General features: G+C 41.4%; 1 protein-coding gene and 1 pseudogene across 11 annotated transcripts in view; both read right to left on the bottom strand.

The window, feature by feature from the left end:
• Positions 1–4103, bottom strand: part of Rp1 (RP1, axonemal microtubule associated) — a 462084-nt gene extending 457981 nt beyond the window's left edge. For 5 of the 11 annotated variants that reach the window (XM_039110769.2, XM_039110770.2, XM_063288396.1 and 2 more), the window contains exon 1: positions 3942–4079. Coding sequence is in view for 3 of the 11 variants with exons in the window: in XM_017593623.2 (XP_017449112.1) it covers positions 3942–3959 (18 nt within the window). In the remaining 8 variants the exon portion in view is untranslated. Of the gene's footprint in view, positions 1–3941 lie in introns of all 11 variants that reach the window. The other 6 variants (XM_008763558.3, XM_017593623.2, XM_063288395.1 and 3 more) reach the window with 4 other exon arrangements.
• Positions 24901–25885, bottom strand: Sumo4 (small ubiquitin-like modifier 4; annotated as a pseudogene).

The following is a 27453-nucleotide window of genomic DNA, read 5'->3' as shown; positions in this document are numbered from 1 at the left end:
TCTGCTCCTTCTTCCTTCTCTGTCTGCTCTGCCATCCTGGATTATCACGCTCTGGAACTCTTTCTGCCTTTAAGTTGCCTCAGTTGTGTGCTGTTTGACCACAGCAATAGAAAGGTAACCATCTACTGACTCCAAGTGGAAAAACACAACAATGCTGACATTGCCAGAACTCTACAGGCTGATTGCTGAAGCATCAGACTAGCCAGAGTTCCAGTTCTTTGATGGGCCTGCCTCCTTGATGTGCCTCAGATTTCCTCGACCTCCAAGAGTCCTTCAAGTTGGGTCACAGTAAGTTTCCTTCCAATGACACAAGTACATACCAACGAGTGCAAAGTCCAGAGAACTTAATGCCACTTGTGAGTGCTGGCCCTTCTTACACATGTACCTTTCTTCCTAAGGAAGTAGGTTCCCTCACACTCGGAAGGTGGGTCTCACAGGGGAGTGAAAGCACCGTCAGCATCCCTGCACTCTCAGTTCTCACCAAGTCCATTTTGTGCCTGTGGGCTCAGGTTCTACAACACTTAGAGACCTTCCTGTGGGAATCAGCATGCCACAGCCTTAGTAGGAGTCTCTCTGTAGCCTACTGGACTATGTCTGTGTTACTTAAATGTTTCCCTTAATTTTTTTCAGAGACAACTTTCTCTACCATAGGTGAATCTTATCACATCTTCAAGACTGCAACCTCTGACCTGCCTGGAAACTTCAGGTGTGAATTACACAGTTGTTTAAATAAAACCCAATCATCTGTCTTCTGGTGAAAAATGCTTTCACCAGAAGTAGAGTAGTGCTTTCTCTACTTCTGCATATGAATTCTACTATAAGAAGAAATCAATGCCAGGTATTGTGACACAAACCTGGCACTTAAAAGGCTGAGATAAGAGGATGGTAAATTGATGGCAAGCCTAGGCTATACAGTAAAAGCCTGTGATGAGAAAGATGAGTACTGATCATTTGAATAATGTGGACACTCCCGAATCTGGCTTGGATGAAACTCCTTCATACTTGACTGTAAGGACTGTGAACTAAAAATGCTAGAAAAGGAAACCTAGAAAAATCAAACCTATGCTGAAGTTTCTACAAGATTGACTAACCGATTAGATCATGATTGTGGAGAATTAGTGTTCCAACTCAGAGTCAAATTATCTTGAGTGCTCTGCAGCTCTCTTTGTAGCTAGCTACCCCTTGCCCATCTCTGACTCTTGCCTCATACCTTTTGGACCATTAAGTAAACCTTCCAGAATTCAGTTACCCACCAGTAGTTTCCATGAACCCAAAGGCTAAAAATGTCACCAGACAGCACTTGTAGCCTATAGCAAAGATTCCCCAATTTTTTGTAGCCCATCTACCTGATGTTGCCACTGCTAATGTTTTTGAAAAGAGCCTTGATTTATGACTTTATTTTGTCCTATAAACATTAAAAAAATCCACATTGAAACATGGTATTCAGGGTAGCTTAAATACATGTTCCCCAGCCATGATTATTTTCATTCCTCTTTCATAGTACTCCCACTGAGGATAGTATTGTACATGTAACGGTATGGTATTTATTTGCATATTTTTAGGTCTATAATTAATTGAAAAGTAGGTTCATCAATCAATGGTTGTCTTACAGATTACTCTAGCAATATTTATTGTTGATTCTTCTTCTGTTTAATATATAACCTGAGGCTTTATTTACTTGAGATATATGTAAAACTCATTGACTATCAGTGCAAGAGAAATATGTTCAGTATATAGTATCTGCCTGTAGGAAGTATTTTAACTAAGGAATAAAGATTAAATATTAAAACAATCATTTGAGTAGATAAATTCAACACAAATGGAACCAGTGTGAAAGTAAGCCAGTTTGCACCACTAATTTAAAAATCACAGTTGGCACTTCTAGTCTGTTAATCATCTACAATATCTTCTCTGTGAACTTTGCCAGTTAGCCACTGCCTGCTGAATGACACCAGTGTGGCCCTGTACTACACTGGTACAATCTCCACAATGAAAGTATCCAGGTCTCTATTGAGAATACCAGTCTCTATGGGTGACACTGATCTCATGTTATGTTGCTATTATATGAATCTAAGCTACTAAATAAATATAAACAGAAACTAAACCCTGATTGCCATGGTGCCCATGGCAAGTAATTTAAATAATGACATTGTTGACTCTGAATCTGAGTTTACAGTGTAATATAAATAAGCTCTGTTTCAACAAAAAGGGAGAGAGGTGTGGGATGGCATATTTTTGTGACAATATTGAGCCATTAACTGAAAACTTATTAAATAAAGTAAGGAATTTGGAGTTTGTTAAGAAGCTCAATTTATAGAAGATTTTGGATTTAGTTTGCTTTCAGGCTGTAGCTGAACTGACAGACTGTTTGTCTGTCAGGGTCCTGTAGCTCAACAACACAGACCAACATCACATCCTTCTACTGTGTGACTGCTTCCATCGGCAGACATCTCTATAAGTATCCAGAAGTTATGGTTCCTGGAAGGTGTCTCCTATCTCCAAGGACTAGAGGAGAACACAGCAAGCCAGTATTTACCGTCCCTATATAGAAGCCATTTCTAGGCTCGCAGAGATGGCGCCAATGTTCCCCATTTGAGAGTCTCCCTGCTTGGACAACCTCACCATGTCAATTAAACAAATAGGAATCTATCTGATGGTTAGCGAACTAAACTGCCAAATTTCTTAATAAATTATCCATGTGCTAACTTTTACATAAGTTACATATGATAAGTGGCCTAAAGAAGGTTTTCTGAACAAGTGAGAAATCCTGCCTTCTATTCAGAAGTCATAGGCACCAGGGACATTCTTCTCATAAGAGACAGGTGATCCGTAATACACACATCACTGAGCCAGGTACCAGAGGGGCTCTGGCCTGCATCTTTCTGGTGCCTACTCAAAGACTTTTGGCCTCTCTCCACAATGGAAAGGCTATGGAGGATTCAGTGGATTCCTAACACTCCTTCCAACACCAATGTTCTAAAAGCATGTGTAATGGTTGGTGCCATAATCAGAGCAACCAGGAACTCAAATGAAAATAGTTTCCTTTTGACCTTGTGAGAACCTAAAGCATATCATTTAGATCTCATTGGATTCCACTGGTCCTGAGAGAGCGTAGGTGCTCACTCCCACTCAAAAAGACAGAGGAACAATCCGAATCAGTCCTGTGACTCCACATCTACAATCACTGGCAATTCCCTGAGGCTTCTTTTTATCTAGACACAGCTGCGGATTCAAAGACATTGATGACATTGACAACTTGATTATTACTAATTAGACATGTAAACTGCGATACCAATATGAGAAATGACTCTCATTCAAGTTACAAACCACAAAGCCATACAAAACTTTCTCTGTTAATTGGGAGCAGAGGTTTTAAACATGTCCTCTCTGTACTCATTTCATATATATTGGACCTGGCCCTTCTGAAGCCTATAATAGTCATCCTTTATGAGACCATCTTCATCTATCCATCCTGTCCACCCCACCATGGACTGCTGTGGCATTTCCTGCTGTGATTCATAAATACCAATGGGTTAGTGAAAACCTAGAGCTGATCACATTGGTTTGTCTTGCTTGAGTAGTTCCATAAGATCCTTAGGGTATCCCAAGTCCCCTTCATAATCCTCATGCTATTCCCCATGAAGGTATTTATCTAAATTCTCTCAAAGTTAAAATATATTTAAAAGACATACAGAAAAAAATGCTTCACAGAAAAAAATAAGGACTACCATTTCCCATAATAACCAAGACCAGCACTGAGCAGCTTAGCCTTGGCTGCTTCTGTCCCTTTCTTTGGCAGACCTTCTAAACCATTCAGCGGTCTTCTACGTTAAGTGAATTTACAGATAGCCTCCCATTCTAAAGCCTATTTATAAGATGTTGTGTTAGCTTCCATTCCCTGCCAAAAATAAAAAGACAAGAAGAAATAAAACACAGTTTACCTTCAATGTCTCAAGCATATGCAGAAATCCCTGTGTTGCATCAAGAGAAGAATCTGGACCAAAGGCTGAGCTTGCTATAAGACTGTCCTGTCTGTGATGGGAAGAAGTCGTGTTTGCATGGTCAACAGTGTTTCCTACAGCAACAGCAAACAGTTCACATGACCCACAAGGCAAGCACTGGCACAGAATGATCCTGGCTGGGACACATGACCGTTGTTATAGGGCAATGAGTACAGTCCTCTCCCTCTGAGTAAGGAATGTTGAGAGTACTGCAGATAAATTAGACACAAAATAACCCACTTTGTTATTTTTATATTTAACCAGTCTTTTGTGGCAGGTCATGTAGTGTGGCATGGAGTCAACGAAACATTTTACTTCATTTTGAAGTAATTATTTTCAACAGCTGCTTGGGGGAACTGTGTGGTAATCTAGTTGAACACAAAGAATGGGGGTCATGAGCCCATAAATAAGCAAATTGATTGAACTACCCCACTTTCTTTAATTAAGAACCTAGGAAAAGACAACTTCTTCCTTCCAAGAATTCAGAGGCCTAATGCTGTAGTAAGAACTATGAATATGCATGTGTTAATCATGTGATTTACCAGAAAAACCAACTCTAATATTTCTGGCCAAATTTAAAGCAAGCTTTATTAAATATTAAATACTACAAAGAGTTGGGCTTCCGTCAGGACCATTCCCGTGAATTCCTTATCTGAGAATGGCCTTGAGCCACATGTTGCAGGGGTATATATGAGTTACAGGAATGTATAAGGACAAACCTATAGCCACCATACTTTCCCATGAGGCTTTGTTATTGCCTCAAAACTACAATTCTCAGAATTCCAGGAAGTTACCTGGTTCCTGGGCAGGTGGGACTTACAGGTTTTGTGTTTTATACATGCTCTCTCAACCTTAAATTATACTCTTAACAACTATATAAACACATATTTGAGCTACACAAAGCAGATATTGTTCAATGTAGAGAGCCCAAGAGGTGGGGGCAAAAAACTCATAACAGAACAAATATACCTACCTCTCCATTATTTTGATTTTGGTTATCTGGATATCTGGATCAAGGTCCCCAGATGTTTGTTCTTGTTTCCTTCAAAGTCTTTGCTAAGTTATACCTGATATACAGAAATTTGCAAATATGTAATACATATAATTTAATAAATTTCAATATATACTTATACCTATGAAACCATTATTATAGTAAAAATAATAAATATCCCCAGCAATCCACTAAGATTTCTTCTATCTTTTCATTGAGTTGGGGGAATTGCTGTGAAATCAGCTTACACAGGATATTCTGTTAACTTCTTTGAGATAGGATTTCGTGTATCCTAGACTACCTTTGAACTTGTTATATAGCCAAGACTAGCCTTTGACCCCTCATCCTCCTACCTTTATCTCTCAAATACTAGTATTACTGGCAGCCACCTCCACTTCAGGCTCCTGAAAATTTTAATCACAAAATATATTGTTGTTGTTTACAGATACTATATTTGTACAGCAAATAACTAGAACTTATTTACCCTATAAAAACACAACAGTAGACCTTTTGGATGACATCTCCCCAGTTTTCCATGCCCCTCCCCAGCAGACACCATCCTGCTAACCCCTCGATCCTAACTGCTTTAAATCCCACACATAAGTGGATCACATGTTTACCTGCCCTTTGCTGCCTGGTTTACTGCCCTCATAGTATGCTCTGGTGCCTTGATGCTGATCTAAATGGCAAAGTGTCCTTTTTATGATTCTATAGAGAGAAGAATTATAAGGATAGATAGATAAGTAGATAGATAGATAGATAGATAGATAGATAGATAGATAGATAGATAGATAGACATGTGATATGTAGACATATAAATTATATACAGAGAGAAAAACAGACACACACAGAGGGAGACAGAGAGGGAAAAAGAGGGAGGAAGACAGAGAGAAGGAGAGAGAGGTAGTCATGCATTTACATTGTTCTTGCTTCTTGACTCTGCTGAACAACCTTATCCATAGGCATGATACTACTCCAAACTTCAGCTCTTAATAGCTTTACCCACATGTAGCATTGCTGGCATACAGTATTTATAATTTCTGAGGCATCTCTACAATATTTTCTGTAGGTGTTGGGCCACTTCACCTTCCTTCCCCCTAATAATAGTGTATAAAGATTCCAGTTTCCTCGCATCCATACAGACATGTGGAAACTTTTAATGACAGCCGTCCTGTGTGTGAGACGGCAGCTCAGGTACATTTTCTAAATCATCAATGATGTTTCTCATTCCTAACCTCACTGTGTGCCACTTGTGCATTGCCTTGAAAGCAAAGTTTATTCAAGTCCTTGGCCTGTATTCTCATGCAGTTATTTGGGATTCTGCTGTTGTTTGTGGTCTCCTACTCATTTTAATACTTAGAACAATATTGTATTTTGTGTGGTTTTATTTTCAATTCTTATGATAAAACAGAATATACAATGGGCGATGTTTCTTCAGACATTACCTTGGAATGTAGCTACAGAGCACAATTCTATCTAAAAGAACCTTGCCTCTTGAAGCACCATTCCTGAATAGTTAAGCAGAAGAGACTGATACAAGAGGTAAGCCATGGATGACCAAGGGGAAACCTGGGGCTGCTATGCTGCCTCTGGAGTTCTTTCTGCTCCCACTAAGTGCAGGGTAAGCCATCTGCAAAGTGAAGAAGGAGTAGGTAAGAGGATCTCGGTGTTTTTCTTTTATTCAATGATGCTACTGTAGGGACTTGGGTATAGATCAGTGGTAGAGCCCGTGTCACATGTGGAAAGGCTTAGATTCAATCACAAAAATGAAAAATAGTAGTATTATTTTCACTGTCCACCTACTGTGTGTAAAGAGGCAAAACAAGCAAATGGACTTCATTAGAATGTTTGAGTTTCCTGAGGGAATCATCCAAAACACATTTCTCAACTATATTCTGCAAGAGATGATGTTCTCAGTCAGAGATGACGAACAAGCACATCCTAGACCACAGCACGTTCAAGACCCACCAAAGTCGCTTCAACTCTCAGTCATCATCAAGTGTCCAGGTTTCTAGCATGACATCAGGTAACAGCTGGTGGAAATTTCGATTCTATTTTAAGCACTCCAGCTTCTTTTCAAGCTCCAGTTGTGGGGCCCAAAGCCACACTCATCAGAAGTATCCAGCCTTTCTTCCAACCATCTGTGACTTCAGTCTTTCCATTTGGTTTTGGCTGCCCTATTTTGCTCCCAATTTTCCAACTGAACCTTTGCATGATGCTGGGATTCCTTTCTTCCCCTTTCTTCCTCCACAATCCTGCTGCCACTGTATCAGAAAAGCCTGTCTCCAATAGTCACAGGGCCTACACTGCTGATGTAGCCACCTTTCCCAGGGAACTGCTGCTGCTCTTGGGGATCAGGTGGACCTCTGGAAAGGCTTGGTGTTGATCTTTCTCTGCTCTCTTCCTTGATTTACATCTCACAGGGACCAGGAAGGGAGGAAAAGCACCAGACCAGTGTTTCCTATCAGTTCAGAGGGGCAGGAATGGGGGTGGGGGGTGCTTTTCCACAGGGCTGAGCCTGGCTCTCCATTGGGAAGTGTCTGCATTCCGAGGCTGGAGCCTGTCACCACCCTTCCAATCCCTTTGAAGCTGGGCAGAAAGCCTGCCAACAAGCACCAAGCTTGAGAGCTCCTCTGCCTGCCCTGGGAGGGGCTGTTTCCTGCCTGCTTTCCACAATCTCTTACAAGAGGGAATGGCAGTCACAGTCATTTTTCAAGATTTTACTCTAGACACCAAAGCATAAAAACTCTAGTGAAGTGAGCATTCTATCAAACAGTCCAAGATCAATTTGGTCCTCAAAAGTAATTTGTCATGATTTGCATATTTAAAAATATTTGAAAGCAGACCTTTTTCCCTAAGTATAATTAAATATCTCTAGCATTTTAAATAATTGCCGGCCCTTTCCACCTCAGCCTCTCTGGACCTGTTTCTTACCCTTTGCTGCCTCTGAAGGATGGCGTCTGAGAGGGGTTGCAAGATTCCTGGTGGAACATTGAGGCAGTTTTCCTGATCACCTGTTCATCCTCCACACAGGGGCCTCTGCAAGATAGAAAGTGCTTCTTGGTCTTCTGGTCCAAATTAGGGATGGGCTGAGAGGCTTTTGTTTGTGTTCACACTTAATTTTTAAAGAAACTTAGGGAACATTAGAACTGAGGAGTCCATGAATATTATCCATATAGGTTGAGTATCCTTAATCCAGAAAGCTGAAAGCCAAGCACAGGTAGAAAGTGATAAACCTGACCTGCCTGACCTCATGGGATGGGACCTAGGCCAAACCCAGCTGCACTAAAGCTTAGTTTATAAAATTATCTTAAGCTATGTATATATGGTATATATGAGACAAATTAGCTTCACATTTAGACTTATGTTGCAATCACCAAACTTTTAATTATTTGTATATTCTGATATATTGTATATAGTGGTTATATATAATATACATACATATATACATACACACACACACACACACACACACACACACACACACACATACATATATATATTTTAGTTAGTTAGTTAGAAGTGCTGGTTCATCTTCCAGAGGACGTGGGTTCAAGTCCCAGTGCCCACACAGTGGCTCACAAGTGCTAGTGGCTCCATATCCCTATGGATCTGACTGACTCTTTTTCTGGCCTCCTCACATACCAGGCATGCATGTGGCACATGAAGGTGGGCAAAATAGCTATACACACAAAAAGAAATAAATGTTTTCATATATATTTTCATTCACACACAAGCATACACACATACACACACACACACACACACACACACACACACACACACACACACAAAGAACCCACAGAAATAGCAAACACTCTGGTCCAAAGCATTTTGAACAATGGATAATCCACACTCACACACACATATATCCTTTTTCAAGGGATAGCCCACCCTAAGCCATTTAACTCAGCAAGCCACTGTTATGGGAAGAGAATTCACATATTCTTATCTTGATCTCCATGGTAGTAGTGCTGAAGAGAGGGGTTTTCAGAAGGTGATTTGATCATAAGGGTGAAGGATCAGGGTTTTTGTAAAAGGACCCCAGAAATTTCCCTTATCCTTTGCTGTGGGAGAACACACTGAGAGACAGGCCAAAAACCAAAAGACAATACCAAATGATTCCTTACAGAACTGGTAATTCTAGTCCCATGATATAGGACTTCCAAAATAACTATTTGCTGTGTAAGGCGCACAATTTTTAGAGCACCTGGAATCAGCTCACAGCTACAATACCCAAAAGATGCCCCAACATACAACAAAGACACATGCTCCACTATGTTCAAAGCAGCCATACTTATAATACCTAGAAGCTGGAAACAACCCAGATGCCCTTCAACAGAGGAATGGATACAGAAAATATGGTACATCTACACAATGGAGTACTACTCAGCTATTAAAAACAATGACTTCATGAAATTTGCAGGCAAATGGATGAATCTAGAAAATATCCTGAGTGAGGTAACACAGACACAAAAGAACACACATGGTATGCACTCACTGATAAATGGATATTAAGCAAAGAGCTTGGACTACCCATGATACAACTCACAGACCACATGAAACTCAAGAGGAAGGAAGACCAGAGTGGATACTTCAGTTCTACTTTGAAGGGAGAACAAAATCATCAAGGGAAGTAGAGAGTGGGAAGGACCTGGGAGGAAGAGAGGAGGGGAACGGGAAAAGAGGGACAGAATCATGTATGGGAGGAGATGGAGGAGATGGACAGAGGGTCAGGAAATGGGGGATGGGGAACTGGGAGTAGCAATCAGAAAGTCCCAGAGGCCAGGAAAGCAAGAGCCTCCCCCCATACCCCCCGGGGATGATGTTAGCTGAAATAACCCACAAAGGGGAGGGAGAACCTGTCAAGACCATATCAAGAGGTTAGATATGGCTCCCCAGTTAAGGAATGGGGCCACCCACCCATCTCCAAAATTTTAACCCAGAATTGCTCCTGTCTAAAGGAAATACAGGAACAAAGAGTGGAGCAGAGACTGAAGGAAAGGCCATCCAGAGACTGCTCCACCTGGGATCCATCCCACATGCAGACACCAAACCCAGACACTATTGCTAATGCCAAGAAGTAAGTGCATGTTCACAGCCTAATACGGCTGTCTCCTGAGATGTTCTGCCAGATCCTGACCAATACAGATACTCGAAGCCAACCATTGGACTGATCACAGGGACCCCAATGGAGGAGTTAGAGGAAGGACTAAAGGAGCTGAAGGGGCCTCTTCTGGCATCAATAGGAGGTGAGGCCCTTGGTCCTGTGAAGGCTTGATGGCCCAGTGTGTGAATGCTAGAATGGTGAGGCAGGAGAGGGTGGGTGGGTGGAGGAGCACCCTCTAAAAGCAGGGTAAGGGTGGATGGGATAGGGGGCTTGCAGAGGGGAAACTGAGAAAGAGGATAACATTTGAAATGTAAATAAATGAAATATCCAATTTAAAAGAAAAAACAATCAGCTCCTTCTGAAAAAGAAAAAAGAAAATTTCAAAGTACTACAGCATGCCTCATGCAGGTACAAGCAGGATTTCAGCAACGTTTTGTTACAAATATTAACACATATTTATATTTACAATTCCATGTGTGCACATGTGTGTGTGTGTGTCTGCACGTGCGTACGCACGTGGATGTGTTATATCCCTAATTAAGCTTCATGATAAATGTTTAAGAGATTTGTCTATCTTTCTCTGAAATAACATCTAGTGTAATAGATAAACAGATATTGACACTTACAGTCAGAAATCTGGTTCTCAGACAGGGAACTGTGGAACTGTGTGGAAGTTATTTCACTCGGTCTGTGGTGGGACATCTAATGGGATGAAAATGGTGCTTGCTGGGTGTTTTGTGGAACAAGCTATACTTACTTCTTCTGTATGGGCTTCATGTCCTGCAGGCCAGTACACACAGTAAGGGCCTCAGTGCAGTGTCTGACATCCACCATGCCAAACCTTTACATCATTACCCATCAGCAGATGAGGAAATTGGGGAAGTCTGGTCCAGAAGGATGCATTTAACCATCACACAACACCAAACCTAAGTGTACAGTGCCTATACTGGGATGTTTCATTTTAAGTATTTAAGACCTTACTATATATGGACAAGCCTGTGAAATGTAGCCATGCTCAAAGGTAGGCAGGCCACAGAGTGAAACGTTCACGACAGATTGTAAATTGATCCTCCGCTTCCTCCATCAAGAGTTTGGCTTTTATCAATTGCTAAACAGTTAGTTCCCCTTTAACTGGAGGAGATGCATGCTCAGTCCAGACCAGTCTATACCTGAAAACATAAACAGGGTCCAATCCACATGTTCTGCGGGGGGGGGGGGGGTTGTTTCCTATTTAGCTATAGCTTTAACAAAGTGTATTAATTAAGCACAGTAAGAGATTTATAATAACAATAAAATGTCACAGTTACAACATTATATAACAAAATTGCCCACATCATCACAACTTTTGCACTTTGAAGACATTATTAAGCAAATAGAAATTGCTTGAACACGGGTATCATGATACTGCAAGCGTCAGCCTGGTGCACGTCTCTGCCCACAGAGAACTCCTAAGTGCTGAGTGCATGGCGGTACATAGGAACGAACGATGTTCATGTGGGGCGGGGTGGGCCAGAATGCAACAAAGCTAGATTTAAATGTGCAATTCAGAACAGTGTGCAACTTAAAACTTCTGAACTGTTCATTTCTGGAATCTTCCGTTAAATATATCTGGACCACAGCCAACCATAGAAAGCAAAACCTCAGATGGGGGAGAAGGTTGGATAGGATATTAATATGGTGCTTAGTGACAAATTGACTCGAGAGGAACTGGCTGGAGCTCCTCACCCAGACAAGCAACAACAGTGTGACTGCTGGAATTCTGCAGACACACACTGGGTGATGCTGTGTGACAGGACACTGTGGTAGCCATCACCGTCATGCTCATTATTGCAGTGTCTGCCATAAACACCAGCCCTCTTCTTCCAACATTCAGTACTCCAATGCAGTGCATCCGATACAATGCGTGAGCAATAGTATAGGCTCAGGACCCCCAAGACCACGTTCTCAGCATAAAGGAAATTTATTTACCCAAGAGGGACAGCGGGCAGGGAATAAAGGAGATACAAGACATACAGGGCAAAGGAGAAGCGAACAAGGGAGAGGAGGAAAGGGGTATTTGTCCCGGAGGGGAACAAAGAACAACCTCCGGTTAGAGAGGAGACACACATGGCACACAGGAAAATGGCAGTTTATAAAGGAACTAGGGGAAACTGTGTGTTAGGATGACTCGTTTAATTTTAATTAGGCATGTCAATTAGGTGAGCCAAAGAGGGCTTTTGATTGCTGGACTTAAATACTTTGATACTTAGACCTTGGTTGTCAGGAGGAGGAAATGGCCACATAAGGGGCTAGGCCTTGTTAGCTAGTCCCTTTAGGAATGTATCCTAACAGTGTTTAGCAGGGCACAGGGGATGGGGAGAAGGGCAAGGCCTGCCCGAGTCATACACTCCATTGTCAAGCTGTCAGAGTTCCCTCATTGTGTACTACTCCAGTGAAGAGAAACCTGCCCATTTCCTCCCGTTCAGTTATTTTCAATGGCTTCATATCAGCCATACACCTCCTGAATACAGATAGAGTCAAGGGCCAGTCTCATGTTATGACTACACCTAACACAGTACTGCAACCTCCTCGATGTGATGTCTTCCTCCTCAGGTCTGCCTTCCCTTCCCAATACCAGTGAGTCCTAAACATCAGGACTTAAACAATTTTGAAAGCGCCACCTAGTGGCGTGCATGCATCAATGCGCCTGTGTATTGGACAAAGAAGCAGGGACACCATGAGGTTGGGCCCGAGACCCTTATGCAAGAAATGAGTTTCCTAGCTCTCTTGATCATGTAGAGAGATGATTCAGTGAGCAAAACATTTGCCAGACACCAGGAAACTTGAGTTCAAATTCCCAAAACTGCTGTAAAGCCAAGCACAGTACTCAGAGTACTGCAATCTCAGTACCCTTAAAGTAAGATGAAGGCAGAGAGCAGAATCCCAGGAGCTTATGAACCAGCTACGTTATACAGCAGCGAAAGGCAAAAGAGAGACGCTATTCCACATGGAAGGAGAAAACCAGCACCCCAAACTATTCTATGACCTCCAGATACATGCTATGGTACAGGCATGCCCTCACCCACATAAGTGAGCTTGCAGATATATGTGTGTGTATGTGTGTGTGTGTGTGTGTGTGTGTGTGTGTACTCATGAGCATATACACACAAACATTATCAACCACAGTAACACTAAAAATTAAACATTTAATTACTCAGCATCAAAAACAATGACTTTATGAAATTCGTAGGCAAATGGTTGGAACTGGAAAATATCATCCTGAGTGAGGTAACCCAACCACAGAAAGACATACATGGTATGCACTCATTGATAAGTGGCTATTAGCCCAAATGCTTGAATTACCCTAGATCCCTAGAACAAATGAAACTCAAGACAGATGATCAAAATGTGAATGCTTCACTCCTTCTTTAAAAGGGGAACAAGAATACCCTTGGCAGGGAATAGAGAGGCAAAGATTAAAACAGACACAGAAGGAACACCCATTCAGAGCCTGCCCCACATGTGGCCCATACATATACAGCCATCCAATTAGACAAGATGGATGAAGCAAAGAAGTGCAGACCGACAGGAGCCGGATGGAGATATCTCCCGAGAGACACAGCCAGAATACAGCAAACACAGAGGCGAATGCCAGCAGCAAACCACTGAATTGAGAATAGGATCCCCATTGAAGGAATCAGAGAAAGAACTGGAAGAGCTTGAAGGGGCTCGAGACCCCATATGTACAACAATGCCAAGCAACCAGAGCTTCCAGGGACTAAGCCACTACCTAAAGACTATACATGGACTGACCCTGGACTCTGACCTCATAGGTAGCAATGAATATCCTAGTAAGAGCACTAGTGGAAGGGGAAGCCCTGGGTCCTGCTAAGACTGAACCCCCAGTGAACTAGATTGTTGGGGGGAGGGTGGCAATGGGGGAGGATGGGGAGGAGAACCCCCATAAAGAAGGGGAAGGGATGGGGTTAGGGAGATGTTGGCCTGGAAACCGGGAAAGGGAATAACACTCGAAATGTAAATAAGAAATACTCAAGTTAATAATAAAAAAAAAGAATATGTATATCCATTGCAATTATGTATATAATGACAATAAAAGAAAAAAAGAGAAAAAAATTAAGCATTTAATTTTAACAAAATTTGTAAATGCTTTGTTTGCTAAAAAGTATGCAACAGGTTCTCAGTGCCTGCGTGCCTCCTCTCTCATCACACCACGGCAGACATCTCTGTCATACCTGGAAGCCTGTGGACAGCAAGAATTTTGATGGCTACGTGAAGTCATTGGTGTGGGTTTTGCCAATAGGCCGATGACTCACATAACCAAGCCTACCACAGTCATTGAGAAGAATGGGAATGCTATCACCATAAAGACACACAGTGCCTTCAAGAACGCAGAGATCGATTTTCAGCTAGGAGTAGATTTCAAAGAGGTAACCGCAGATGTCAGGAAGGTCAAGTCAGTTGTGACACTGGACAGAGGCAAACTAGTCCACGTGCAGAAATGGAACAGGCAGGAGACTATGCTTGCTGTGTGGTGATCACTTGGACTCATGAGGAGGCGAGATCTGGCTGCTCTGACACTGACTGCTCCTTTGCCAAGTGGCTACCCTTCAGCTCAGCACCACGTTGCCTCATATTTGTCCCCTCTGACGTTTGCATAACACTTTGGTTGGGATTTTTCTGGCCATACGGGACATCAGCCTGGAACCAGTTCCCATTGTGTATGCAGTTTATTTTTTAAAACCACATCCAAAGGGTGCTCCAAGGTCAATAAAGCAGAGCCAAGGCCACCCCGCCAAAAAAAAGTATACAACAGTAATGAAAGGAACTAAAACTGAAATAAACTGATATGCAATTTATGATTGGGAGAGTATAAGCCCCTCAAGGCCTCCCATCACCATGTCCCATCCAGAGAACTCTCTAAATGCCCTAACTGCTGAGGCCAGCCCCCATCCTACAGAACAAAAGATCAAGCTCAGGATATAAAATCCCACCAATCCCCATCCTGGAAATCTCTACCCTAACAACCTCTGTGCCCCCAAGAAGCCCTATATAAACCCTGACTTCTGCTCAGTTCTCTCATGCTTCTCAATGGAACAGAGGAAGCCACTCTCCTAGGTTTCCCACTCCCAATAAATCTCTTGTGTGAGACTTGTTATGCAGTACAAGGGGTAAATAATTACTCCTTGTAATTATTAGGGGAATTAAGCATCTAGTAATATTTTGTATCTTCTTGACAAAATATCCAATACAAATAACTAAATATTCCATAAATTCCGAGATTTTAGTCCCTAATTGTTGTGTCTGTTGATTCCAGACCCCACAGGAAGGCAGAGAGTTTCATGGAGGTAGAAATATGTGGGACAGGCTACTCAACTCATGCCAGACAGAAAGTATAGAAGGAGAAGTAGAATAAGAAAAAGGAAGAAAGGGGAGAAAAGAGGTAAAGGGGGAAAAGAAGAAGGAATGGCTGGATATTCCTTAAGCCTTACGCTTAGTAAACCATTTCCAGAACCATTTAAACCATGAAACCATCAGGCCCCACCTCCTGAAGTTTTCAAGCTAGCTCTGAAAACTTCTTCCACCTGCAAGAGACCAAGCATTCAGTATAGGAGACTTGGGGGAATACTTCAGATCCAGACCATATTATTAAACCACATTCTCTTCTGATGATGTACTCAGTAAAATACAAGTCAAAATTTCAGCAAAGCTTTGGAGGGATAAACAAACTAATTCTAAATGCTAACTAAAATTAGAACCAGTAAGCATAGTGGAAGTGGAGGTGGAGGGGTGCATCTTTAACCCCAGCAATCAGGAGGCAGAGGCAGGCAGAGATAGGCAGAGGCCAGCCTGGTCTACAAAGTCAGTTACAGGATAGCCAGGGTTATGGAGAGAAAACATGTCTTGAAAAATAGAAAAACAAAAGAGAGAGAGGGGGGGGAAGCAAGGAAGGAAGAAAACAGAGGAAGGGCAGGCAGGCAGACAGACAGACAGACAGACAAAGAAACAGGCAAAGAGAAAGAAAGCGAGGGAATGGAAGAAATTAAGAAAAAAAGAAACAGCTCTGTGCTCAGAACCCACAATGAGAGAGCTGGTCTCTAAGGAGTGCTGACACACCTGAGAGTACAGGTAGGACTACCACTTCTGCTCCAAGGAACCTGCCTGGAGACCTCGGGATTCGAGAGCCAAGGAAAAGTCTGGGAAGGGGTCCTCCTGCTTTCTGTCTGCTCTGGGAGCTGACCATGAGCCACAGCCCTCTGTGCCCTGATCCCACTGGGAGAGAGCTGATCTCCCAAGAGTGCTGATACACAGGCTTACAGAAGGGTCAAGCCACTGACAAAGACAGCAAGATCAGCTAACTCTAGAGATAACCAGTGAGAAAGGCAAGTGCAAGAACATAAGCAACAGAAACCAAGGCCACTTGGCATCTTCAGAACCCAGTTCTCCTACCACATCAAGTTCAGGATACCCAACACACAAGAAAAGCAAGATTCTGATTTAAAAATCACATCTCATGAGGGTGATAGACAACTTTAAGAAGGAAATAAACAACTTCCTTAAAGAAATGCAGGACAACACAGGTAAAAACAGGTAGAAGAAAGGAAACACAAAAGTCCCTTAAAGAATTACATGAAAACACAACCAAACAGGTGAAGGAATTGAACAAAATCATCCAGGATCTAAAAATGGAAATAGAAACAATAAAGAAGTCACATAGGGATAGAAGTCCCGGGGATAGAAAACCTAGGAAAGAGATCATGAGTCATAAATGTAAGCATCATTAACAGAATACAAGAGATAGAAGAGAGAATCTCAGGGGGAGAAGATATCATAGAAAAAAATGACAAAACAGTCAAAGAAAATGCAAAATGCCAAAAATTTCTAACCCAAAACATCCAGGAAATCCAGGACACAATGAGAAGAATTACACCAGACTTCTCAACATAGATTATGAAAGCCAGAAGATCCTGGACCTAAGAGAATAGAAATACAACCCCAGGCTACTATATCCAGCAAAAATCTCAATTAACCTAGATGGAGAAACCAAGATATTCCACGACAAAACCAAATTTACACAATGTATTGCCACAAATCCAGCCCTACAAAGGATAATAGATAGAAAACTCCAACACAAGGAGGGAAGCTACACCCTAGAAAAAGCAAGAAAGTAATCTTCTTACAACTAACACACACACACACACACACACACACACACACACACACACAAAGATAGCCACACAAACATAATTCTACCTCTAACAACAAAAATAGCAGGAAAAAACAATCTTTGGTCCCTAATGACTCAACATCAAAGGCACCTGCATTCATTAAAAAAAAAAAACTTACTAAAGCTCAAAGCACACATTGCACCTCACACAATAATAATGGGAGATTTCAACACCACATTCTCATCAATGGACAGATCATGGAAACAGAAGCTAAACAGAGACGCAATGAAACTCACAGAACTTATGAAGAGAAGTCATCTGCAGATATTTATAGAACATTTCATCCTAAAACAAAAGATTATACCTTATTCTCAGCACCTCATGGTACCTTCTATGAAATTGGCCATGTAATCAATCATGAAACAGGGCTCAACAGATACAAGACGATTGAAATAATCCCATGCATCCTATCAGATCTCCATTGATTATGGCTGGTCTTCAATAACAATAAAAACGACAGAAAGCCCACTAACTCATGGTGAACAATGCTCTACTCAATGATAACTTGGTCAAGTAAGAAATAAAGAAAGAATTTAATGATAATGAAGGCACAACATACCCATATTTATGGAACACAATGGAAGTAGTTCTAAGATGAAAACTTAGAGCTCTGATTGCCTCCCAAAAAGAAACTGGAGAGAGCATACACGAGCAGCTTGACAGCACACCTGAAAGCTCTAGAACAAGAAGAAGCAAAGACACCAAGAGGAGTAGAAGGCAGGAAATAATCAAACTCAGGGCTGAAATCAACCAAGTAGAAACAAAAGGAACTATAAAAAGAATCAACAAAACCTGGAGCTGTTCTTTGAGAAAATTGACAAGATAGATAAACCCTTAGCCAGACTAACCAGAGGGCACAGCATATCCAAATTAGCAAAATCAGAAATGAAAAGGGAGACATAACAACAGAAACTGAAGAAATCCAAAAATTCATCAGATCCTACTATAAAAGCCTATACTTAACAAAATTGGAAAATCTGAATGAAATGGACAATTTTCTAGACAGATATCAGGTACCAAAGTTTAATCAGGATCAGAAAAACCATATAAACCGTCCCATAACTCCTAAAGAAGTAGAAGCAGTGAATAAAAGTCTCCCAACCAAAAAAGCCCAGGACCAGATGGGTTTATTACAGAATTAAACCAGACCTTCGTAGAAGACCTAATACCAATACTGTCCAAACTATTCCACAAAATCGAAACAGTAGGAACACTACCGAATTCCTTCTATGAAACCACAAATACACTTAAACCTAACCTACACAAAGACTCAACAAAGAAAGAGAACCTCAGACCAACTCCCCTTATGAATATCGTTGCTAAAATACTCACAAACCAAATACAAGAAAGAACACATGAAAACAATCATCCATCATGATCAAGTAGGCTTCAGCCCAGGGATGCAGGGATAGTTCAATATATAGAAATCCATCAATATAATCTACTATATAAACAAACTCAAAGAAAAAGCCACATGGTCACCTCATTAGATGCTGAGAAAGCATTTACAAAATTCAATACCCCTTAATAATAAAAGTCCGGGAAAGATCAGGAATTCAAGGCCCATACTTAAACATAGTAAAAGCCATATACAGCAGTAGCCAACATCAAACTAAATGGAGAGAAACTTGAAGCAATCCCACTAAAATCAGGGACTGGACAAGGATGCCCATTCTTTCCCTTCCTATTCAATATAGTACTTGAAGTCCTAGCCAAAGCAATTAGACAGCAAAAGGATGTCAAAGGGATACAAATTGGAAATGAAGAAGTCAAAATATCGCTATATGTAGATGATATGATAATATGCTTATGTGACCTCAAAAGTTCCACCAGACAACTACTGAGCCTGATAAACAACCTCAGCAAAGTGGCTGGGTATACAATTAACTCAAACAAATCAGTAGCCTTCCTCTACTCAAAGGATAAACAGGCTGAGAAAGAATTAAGGGAAACAATATCCTTCACAATAGTCACAAATAATATAAAATACCTTGGAGTGATTCTAACCAAGCAAGTGAAAGATCTGTAAGACAGGAAATTCAAGTCTCTAAAGAAAGAAATTGAAGATCTCAAAAGATGGAATGATCTCCCTTGCTCATGTATTGTCAAGATTAACATAGTAAAACTGGCCATCTTGAAGAAGGCAATCTACAGATTTAATGCAATCCCTGTCAAAATCCCAAGTCAATTCTTCACAGAGTTAGAAAGAGCAATTTGCAAGTTCATTTGTAATAGCAAAACACTCAGGATAGCAAAAACTATCCTCAACAATAAAATAACTTCTGGGGGAATCACCATCCCTAACTTCCAGCTGTATTACTGAGTAATAGTGATAAAAACTGCATGGTACTGGTACAGAGACAGGCAGGTAGATCAATGCAATAGAGTTGAAGACCTAGAAATGAACCCACACACCTATGGTCACTTGATCTTTGACAAAGGAGCTAAAACCATCCAATGGAAAAAAGATAGCATATTCAAGAAATGGTGATGGTTCAACTGGAGGTCAGCATGTAGAAGAATGCAAATTGACCCATTCTTATCACCGTGTACAAAGCTCAAGTCCAAATGAATCTTGGACCTCCACATAAAATCAGATACACTCAAACTAATAGAAGAAAAAGTGGGGAAGAGCTTCGAACACATGGGCACAGGGGAAAATTTCCTGAATCGAACACCAATGGCTTATGGTCTACGATCAAGAATTGACAAATGGGACCTCATAAAATTGCAAAGCTACTGTAAGGCAAAGGACACTGTCATTAGGGCAAATGGCAGTCAACAGATTGGGAAAAGATTTTTACCAATCCTACATCCAATAGAGGACTAATATATCTAATATATACAAAAACAAAAACAAAAAACAAAAAAACCTCAAGAAGTTAGACTCCAGAGAACCAAATAACCCTATTAAAAATGAGGTACAGAACTAAACAAAGAATCCTCAACTGAGGAATATCGAATGGCTGAGAAGCACCTAAAAAAATGTTCAACATCCTTAGTCATCAGGGCAATGCAAATCAAAACAACTCTGAGATTCCACCTCACACCAGTCAGAATGCCTAAGATCAAAAACTCAGGTGACAGTAGATGCTGGTGAGGATGTGGAGAAAGAGGAACACTCCTCCATTGTTGATAGGATTGCAAGCCGGTACAACCACTCTGAAAATCATTCTGGCGGGTTCCTCTGAAAATTGCACATAGCACTTCTTGAGGACCCAGTTATATCACTCCTGGGCATATATCCAAATGATGCTCTAAAATACAAGGACACATGCTCCACTATGTCCATAGCAGACTTATTTATAAGTAGCCTAAAGCTTGGAAAGAACCCAGATGTCCCTCAACAGAGGAATGGATACAGAAGATATGGTACATTTATACAATGGAATACTACTTAGCTATTTAAAACAATGACTTCATGAAATTCTTAAACAAATGGATGGAACTTGAACATCATCGTGAGTAAGGTAACCCAATCACAAAAGAACACACATGGTATGCACTCACTGACAAGTGGATATTAGCCCTTTGGGATTACTCAAGATACAATCCACAGACCATATGAAGCTCAAGAAAAAAGACTAAAGTGTGGATGCTTCAGACCTTCTTAGAAGAAGGAAGAGAAATACTCACAGGAGGAAATATGGAGACAAAGTGTGGAGCAAAGACTAAAAGACAATCCAGAGACTGCCCCACATGGGGATGCATTCCGACAATATTGTGGATGCCAAGAAGTGCATGCTGTCAGGAGCCTGATCTGCCAGAGCCTTACAAATACAGAGACTGATGCCATTGAACTGAGAACAGGGTTCCCAATGGAGGAGTTAGAGAAAGGACTGAAGTAGCTGAAGAGGTTTGCAACCCCATAAAAAGAACACAATATCCTCCAACCAGACCCCCAGAGCTTCCAGGGACTAAACCACCATCCTAAGAGAACACAGGGATGGACCTATGGCTCCATCCTCATATGTGACAGAGGATGGCCTTGTTAGGTATCAGTGGAAGGAAAGGCCCTTGGTCCTGTCAAAGCTCAATGTCACAGTGTAGGGGAAGTTCAGGGCAGGGAGGTGGCAGGGAATGGGTGGGTGAAAGGGTGAGGGAAAATCCTCATAGAAATAGGGTGGATGGAATATCAGGTGTCTGACGGGGAAACTGGGAAATGGGAAAACATTTAAATGTAATTAAAATGCAATTAAAAATAAATCATAAATAAAAACAAAGAAAGCAAAGACCCAGAAAAGCCAGAGCAAATCTGAAAAAGAACAGAGTTGAGAAACTCATTCTCCTCATCCCTAAAGCTATATTATAAAGCTAAAGTATACAGCTCACAAGATACCATGAAAGGTATATAAAATGTAGTGAGAGGGAGAATAAAGAGCACAGAAATATACCCATAACATGAATTAGGGTTTGGCAAAGGAACAAAAGCAACCCAGTGCAAGTTTTATCTTTTCAACAAATGCTGCTGGAACAGTGGGCATCCAAGCACAGAAAAAGAAGTTTAGCATACCTCTCAGACGTCACAAAAGTTCAGTCGAGATTACCGACCTGGGACCAAAGCTGAAAAGATGTAGAAGAATATGAAAGGAGCCCTGAGAGTCTGCCTTACTCACTCCCACCACCCACCCACCACCCCCAAAAAAACGAAAACTCAGAAGGTTAGAGGTTTGAAGACAAAACAAAACTTACAACCTTCACTTAGTAAATGGTGATGTTATAACAGTTAAAAGTCAGGTCATGGGATAAAAGAAATATAATCCTTTCTATCCATATCTAATAAAGAACCTGTAACTGTAATACCACACAGTTTGAATGATAATATAACCTTTCAAGTTCATATTGAAACTTAATTCCCAAGACAGAAGCACAAAGACATCCAGGTTCTGAAAGGTGATCAGTGGTGAGGTATTCACCCACAACGGAGAAAGGATATCATTTATATAAGTAGCATGGTGTGGACAGAAGTACTCTAGAGCACATCCGTCTCTTCTGCTGTGTGAGGACACACTTTTTGTCCCATCTGGAGGGTGCAGCATGTAGTCTAGTCACCATAGACTGGAAGTGGAAATTGGGGCTTCCTCTGGCACAAAACCTGCTGGCACTCTGTGGCTTCTGTTACATACAAAAGACAAATACATAAAGAACAGTTGAAGCTTAGCCATCAGAACAAAGATAGAAGCTAAGCATTGGAAAAGATACCCCAGGCCAGGAGGCACTGGGAAAGGTAAATTATACCTGCCCAAATTGCTGAAGTGTGAAAGATTATGTTCACCCTGGAGGGGAGTGCAGATGAAGTCTCCTACGTTGTTAGCATGAATACAAATGAAACAGTTTAACAGCTTTTTGTAGAGTGAAGCATATGGTTGCCTTTGATCCAGAAACCCTATGTCTAGGTATCTACTAAACGGGATGGAAAACACATTCTCCTAAAATCGCTATGCAGGTTCATAACAGCTTTCTTCATAATACTCTCCAATGGGAAGCAACATTAGCTTCAACAGTCTGCAGGCTAAGCAGTCTGAGGCACCTACAGAATGAAATACTTGCCAACAATAAGCAAAGAGGGATAAAATGTTGATTTATTCAACAATATGGATAAATTGGAAATGCTTTTCACAGACCAAAAATGACAAGCCCAAAATACTGCATATTGTTTGGTTCTATTCACATGGCTGTTCCCTGTCTAGCATTGTAACAAAATATAATAAGTCATCAACTTGACAAGAGGGACGCCTATTGTGGCTTACAGTTTGTGTTCAACTGTGTCTGTTCCTCTAGTGTCTATGGGAAGACAGAACATCACCGTGAAAGGCAGAACTCCAAGTCATGAAGATAGAGATAGAGGCTGAGATTCCAATATCCCTTTCAAAGGAAGACCTTCCACTTGGCGCCAACTCTTAAAGGTCTTACATCTTCCAATGATATCACAGAGTGTAGGGTTAATGTGGGGAGTCCCACCTCTGCTCCACCACAGCGCTTAGCCACTCCGGGAAGCAGGACGCAGGAAGTTGACCGCACTTATCCCATGCTGTCACGGGGTGAGGGGGGGGGGTGTCAGTCCATAGGGCAGCCCCCGGAACACCGCGACCAAACCTTCATGAACTCACCTGTGGGGAACACTAATACAGAACAAAGAACTTTGTTCATGTAGCCCTGAGAAAATATATACTAAATTCATATGCATCCTTTTATATCCAAAAAGAGGCAAAAGCACAGTTCTACATTTTGAGGCAAAGAAGGCTGGGTGCTCATAAACGCACCGTGGTTGGGATTGTAACTACCTGTTTTGCTAGCAATATGTGACATATTTATTACAGCTAAAGTTATATTACAAGTCATGGGACTTGGCAAACTCACTTTCAAATACCCCTTGGAGGGCCCAGTGAATCAGATAATCACCAGGGAATGGAAAAGGCAAACGCCTGACTTTGCATCATTATCTACCAAAGAAAAGTCAATAAGCCTCACGTACACCACCACCAGCGAATCTCAGAGATGTTTTCCGTACTGAAAACTAGCTTTAAAAGACCATCTGCAAGCAAGTAAAGAAACCTCACCAGAGGCTTTTGCCACTTGAAGACTATAGTTCCAACAGCAACTCCTACAAGACAGACAGTGTTCTGACCAGGAACCAGAGATGTTGGGGTGATGGAGAGGCGGGAGAAGAATTTAAACCTTCTAACCCTAACCCCTGGGAGTCTGAAAATGCAGCAGTAGCAGAAGAGGGAGGGGAAAAGTCAAGTAGCACTGGTGGTAGTGACTCCAGCCACAGAAAAGACATTGGCTGCTCTATGAACTAAGCCCACCTTCAGAGAGACTGAAAGAGGATCCTGGTAACTTTTTATCGTGAAGTACAATTTCTATTACACTGTGCACCATGACAGTGAAACATCTGTTTCCCTTCAGAAGTCAGCAAAGGAAATGTGCATTCATGTTGTAAACAACTCAAAATGGCAAACACAGGATGAACAGCCGAACACTATACTCTCCAAAGGTAAGGGTTTTATGCTATAGATTAATAACTATGGAAGACCTAGACAAAAGACTTGACCAAATAATGGTTAAAAAAAACTAATATAGATGTACTATTGGGTAAAGAAAACCCTGATCCAGAGAACAAGGACCAAAATAAAGATTTTCCCAAAGTTGGACTTTGGGAACAGATGTCTGATGCAGTAATGAAATGAGTGACTACTTCATAAAATTTCTATCAGGAGTGAGGTGATGGCTGCCATTCTTGCAGCTGATAGACTTCAGAAGATTTTGGGGTTGTTTTGTGTGGGGAGCTTTTGACGGTGCGAAAATACTGGCAAGAAAAGCCTGAGAATGCTTTAAACAGAGAATGCTAGGGGATTGTGGTTGGAGCTTAGGAAGTCAGAGGCTGGCAGGATTGCAGAGGGAAGACTGTTGGCAGGAAGTTGTAGACAGGAATTGTGACTCTATGGGGAACTGAGCTAGAACCATGCATGGCACACTCTGGCAAAGACCTCCTCTGCATTTTATCCATATCCTGAGATTATAGTTAATAGGTAGTTAAATTTTCATCTAACCCAGCATTTTTCTTTTTTTTTTTAAACAAGAAGTTTATTTAAACAACAAGATGCTTGACTTGAAGGGAAAACTATCTAGGATCATTTTGTTCAAGAGCAATTTATCCCTACTTAAAGACAGATTGCCCTACATGTAACAGCTACGTACAAAAAAGTTATAAAATTGTCCTTGGTTTTACAATGATAAATGAAAAACATTAAAATTCTCCAATCGAACAAGATATGTGAGGATTTTGTGTTGTTGGATTCTTTTGTTAAAACAATGAGAGCAAAATAACTTACTGGATAGAGAGACAGGAGCTGACTGAGCATGCCACTAGTGGAGAAGGGGGATATTGTCACAGAACCAGAACTGTCCCCAGACTGTCTCCATCTGATGTAACCAAAACAGATCATCGGCCATTTAGTTTAAAAAAGGAAAAGAAAAAAAGAGCAATATGCTTGTGCACACACACCAGTTACTTATGTACAATAAAGAAATGGGGACAGGGAAATGAAAGAGGAGAGAAACTATACTGGAGTAATCAGGATGTGGCGGGACCAAATTGCGGCTTTCTAATTGAGAATGTATTCTTGCTCTATAACAAAACTCTGGAGTAAAGTAGCAGGTTCCCTTTTTAGTAGACACCACCTGTCTGCTGCCGGAACACATCAATCGTATCTTCATCCTCCATTTCCAACTGTGCAGGTGTGTCTGTTTCGTTGATTGGTTGCCCATCAAACTCGAATCTGATCTGCCTCATTGACAAACCCTGCCGTTCACAATAGGCTTTCATTAGTTTACTAAGTGGTGTATGCCTCTTAATCTTAAACTGCACCACAGAACCATCCTGTCCCACCGCCTTCAAATTAATATGGTCGTTGTTCTCAGTCTTGACTCCTTCCTTGGGTTTCTCGTCGGCCATGGCGAGCGCCGGAGTCTCCTCAGCTGCCGCTTCACAAAAGAGGCACCAGGTCCGCACTGAAGGAGCACACAAGCAGCACCAGGAGCGGCAGAAGAAGGATAACCCAGCATTTAAGTTGTGGTATAGTTTATGCTAATTGCTTTTGGCTAGGATTATGAAAATGATTATAAACAAAAAAAATAAAAGAGGTTCTTTTTAAAAAAATAAAATTAAGTTAAATTAAAAGCATTTTTGTCCAGAAAAGAAGTGCTTGTAAAGTCATGGCCCAGTAAAATTTGGCTATTGGAAAGAAAAGAAGCATATTACATCAATATGACAGGAAAGATGTCTTGGGGACATTTCACAAATTATATGACACCCACTTATTTGCACGCTCAAGAGAAACAGTTTCAACTTTATTTTGAGAAGATAACTCTAGTCTGACCTGTCTGTATGGACTTACCTAGAGAAAGAATTCCCCTGTGATCAGTCCTCAGGGACCCACAGCCTGCTGTGGTACAACAGGGTTCAGTCATTGCTTCAGCTAGAAACCTTGGCACTGTCTGTAACTGCTGATTGTACAACAATGCAAAATGCAAGAGGTGCAGAGTCAGGGAGGTTTCTGTACACATTTTAAAGAAACATCTGGGAGGCTAAGCATTGTATGGCAGGGTCAGAATCCCACAGCCAACCCCTAAATGGATGACACACAGAGTAGTGAAACTAAAGATAATCCAAATTGGGGACCTCAGGGATGTGGAGTGTCTGCAAGGAAAACCACAGGCAGTGATTGGAGTGAGCTGTAGGCAAAGGCCCTGAGTCTGCAGAGAGCCAGGCTGTGGGGAAAGGCCTCTGAACCCTTTGGATTACATCACCCCAACACATAGCCTAGATGCCAGAATAGAACTACAGATGAGATGTAACATTTCCTGGTGGATTTTAGTATTTCTTTGGTCCTTTCTCCAAATACCTCCCTTGAAAAAAAAGAAAATGTTTACTCTGTGTAACTGTATTTAGAGCATACAACTTGCTTTCTTGTTTTATACAGATTCTTAGTGAAAAATTTGCCTTGGGTCTCAGAGACACTTTATATTCAAACTTTTTAACAATGCAAAACCGTTGAGGGCGCGCACACTTAGAGATGGACAGTATGCACCCTGCATTATTTCAGATAAATGCGGGCCCTTAGGAGGCCACGATGGTGCTTTAAGTGAACATTAAGTGACATGTGTTTGGGTGCCAACTGATAAGAATACCTATCACAAGTCAGCATTTTTTCTTTTTTTTTATTTATTCTTCTCTCATATATTTCATCCTGACTGCAGTTTCCTCACCTTTCTCTCCTCCCGGTCCCTCTCTCAAACCTGCACTCCCTCTCAGATCCACTTTCCCCCCACCCCCATTTCCCCTTAGAAAAGAGGAAGCCTTCCAAGAATATCAATCAAAACTGGCATAACAAGTTACAACAATATTAGTGATATACCCTCATATCAAGGCTGAATGAGGCAACCCAGGGGGGGTAAACAGGTCCTAAAAGCAGTCAAAAGAGTCAATGATAGCCCCCATTCCCAATGTTGGAGCCGCATAAGAAGACCAAGCTACACAAATGTATTCAGAGGTTCCCTCTTGTAGCCTTGTGGCACAGATCTCAAGTTGGACCAGTCATTGGTTGGCCACTCCCATACTGA

Source organism: Rattus norvegicus, chromosome 5 (genome assembly GCF_036323735.1).
Source record: "Rattus norvegicus strain BN/NHsdMcwi chromosome 5, GRCr8, whole genome shotgun sequence".
Lineage (NCBI taxonomy): Eukaryota > Metazoa > Chordata > Mammalia > Rodentia > Muridae > Rattus > Rattus norvegicus.
This window is presented reverse-complemented; position numbering and strand designations above follow the sequence as displayed.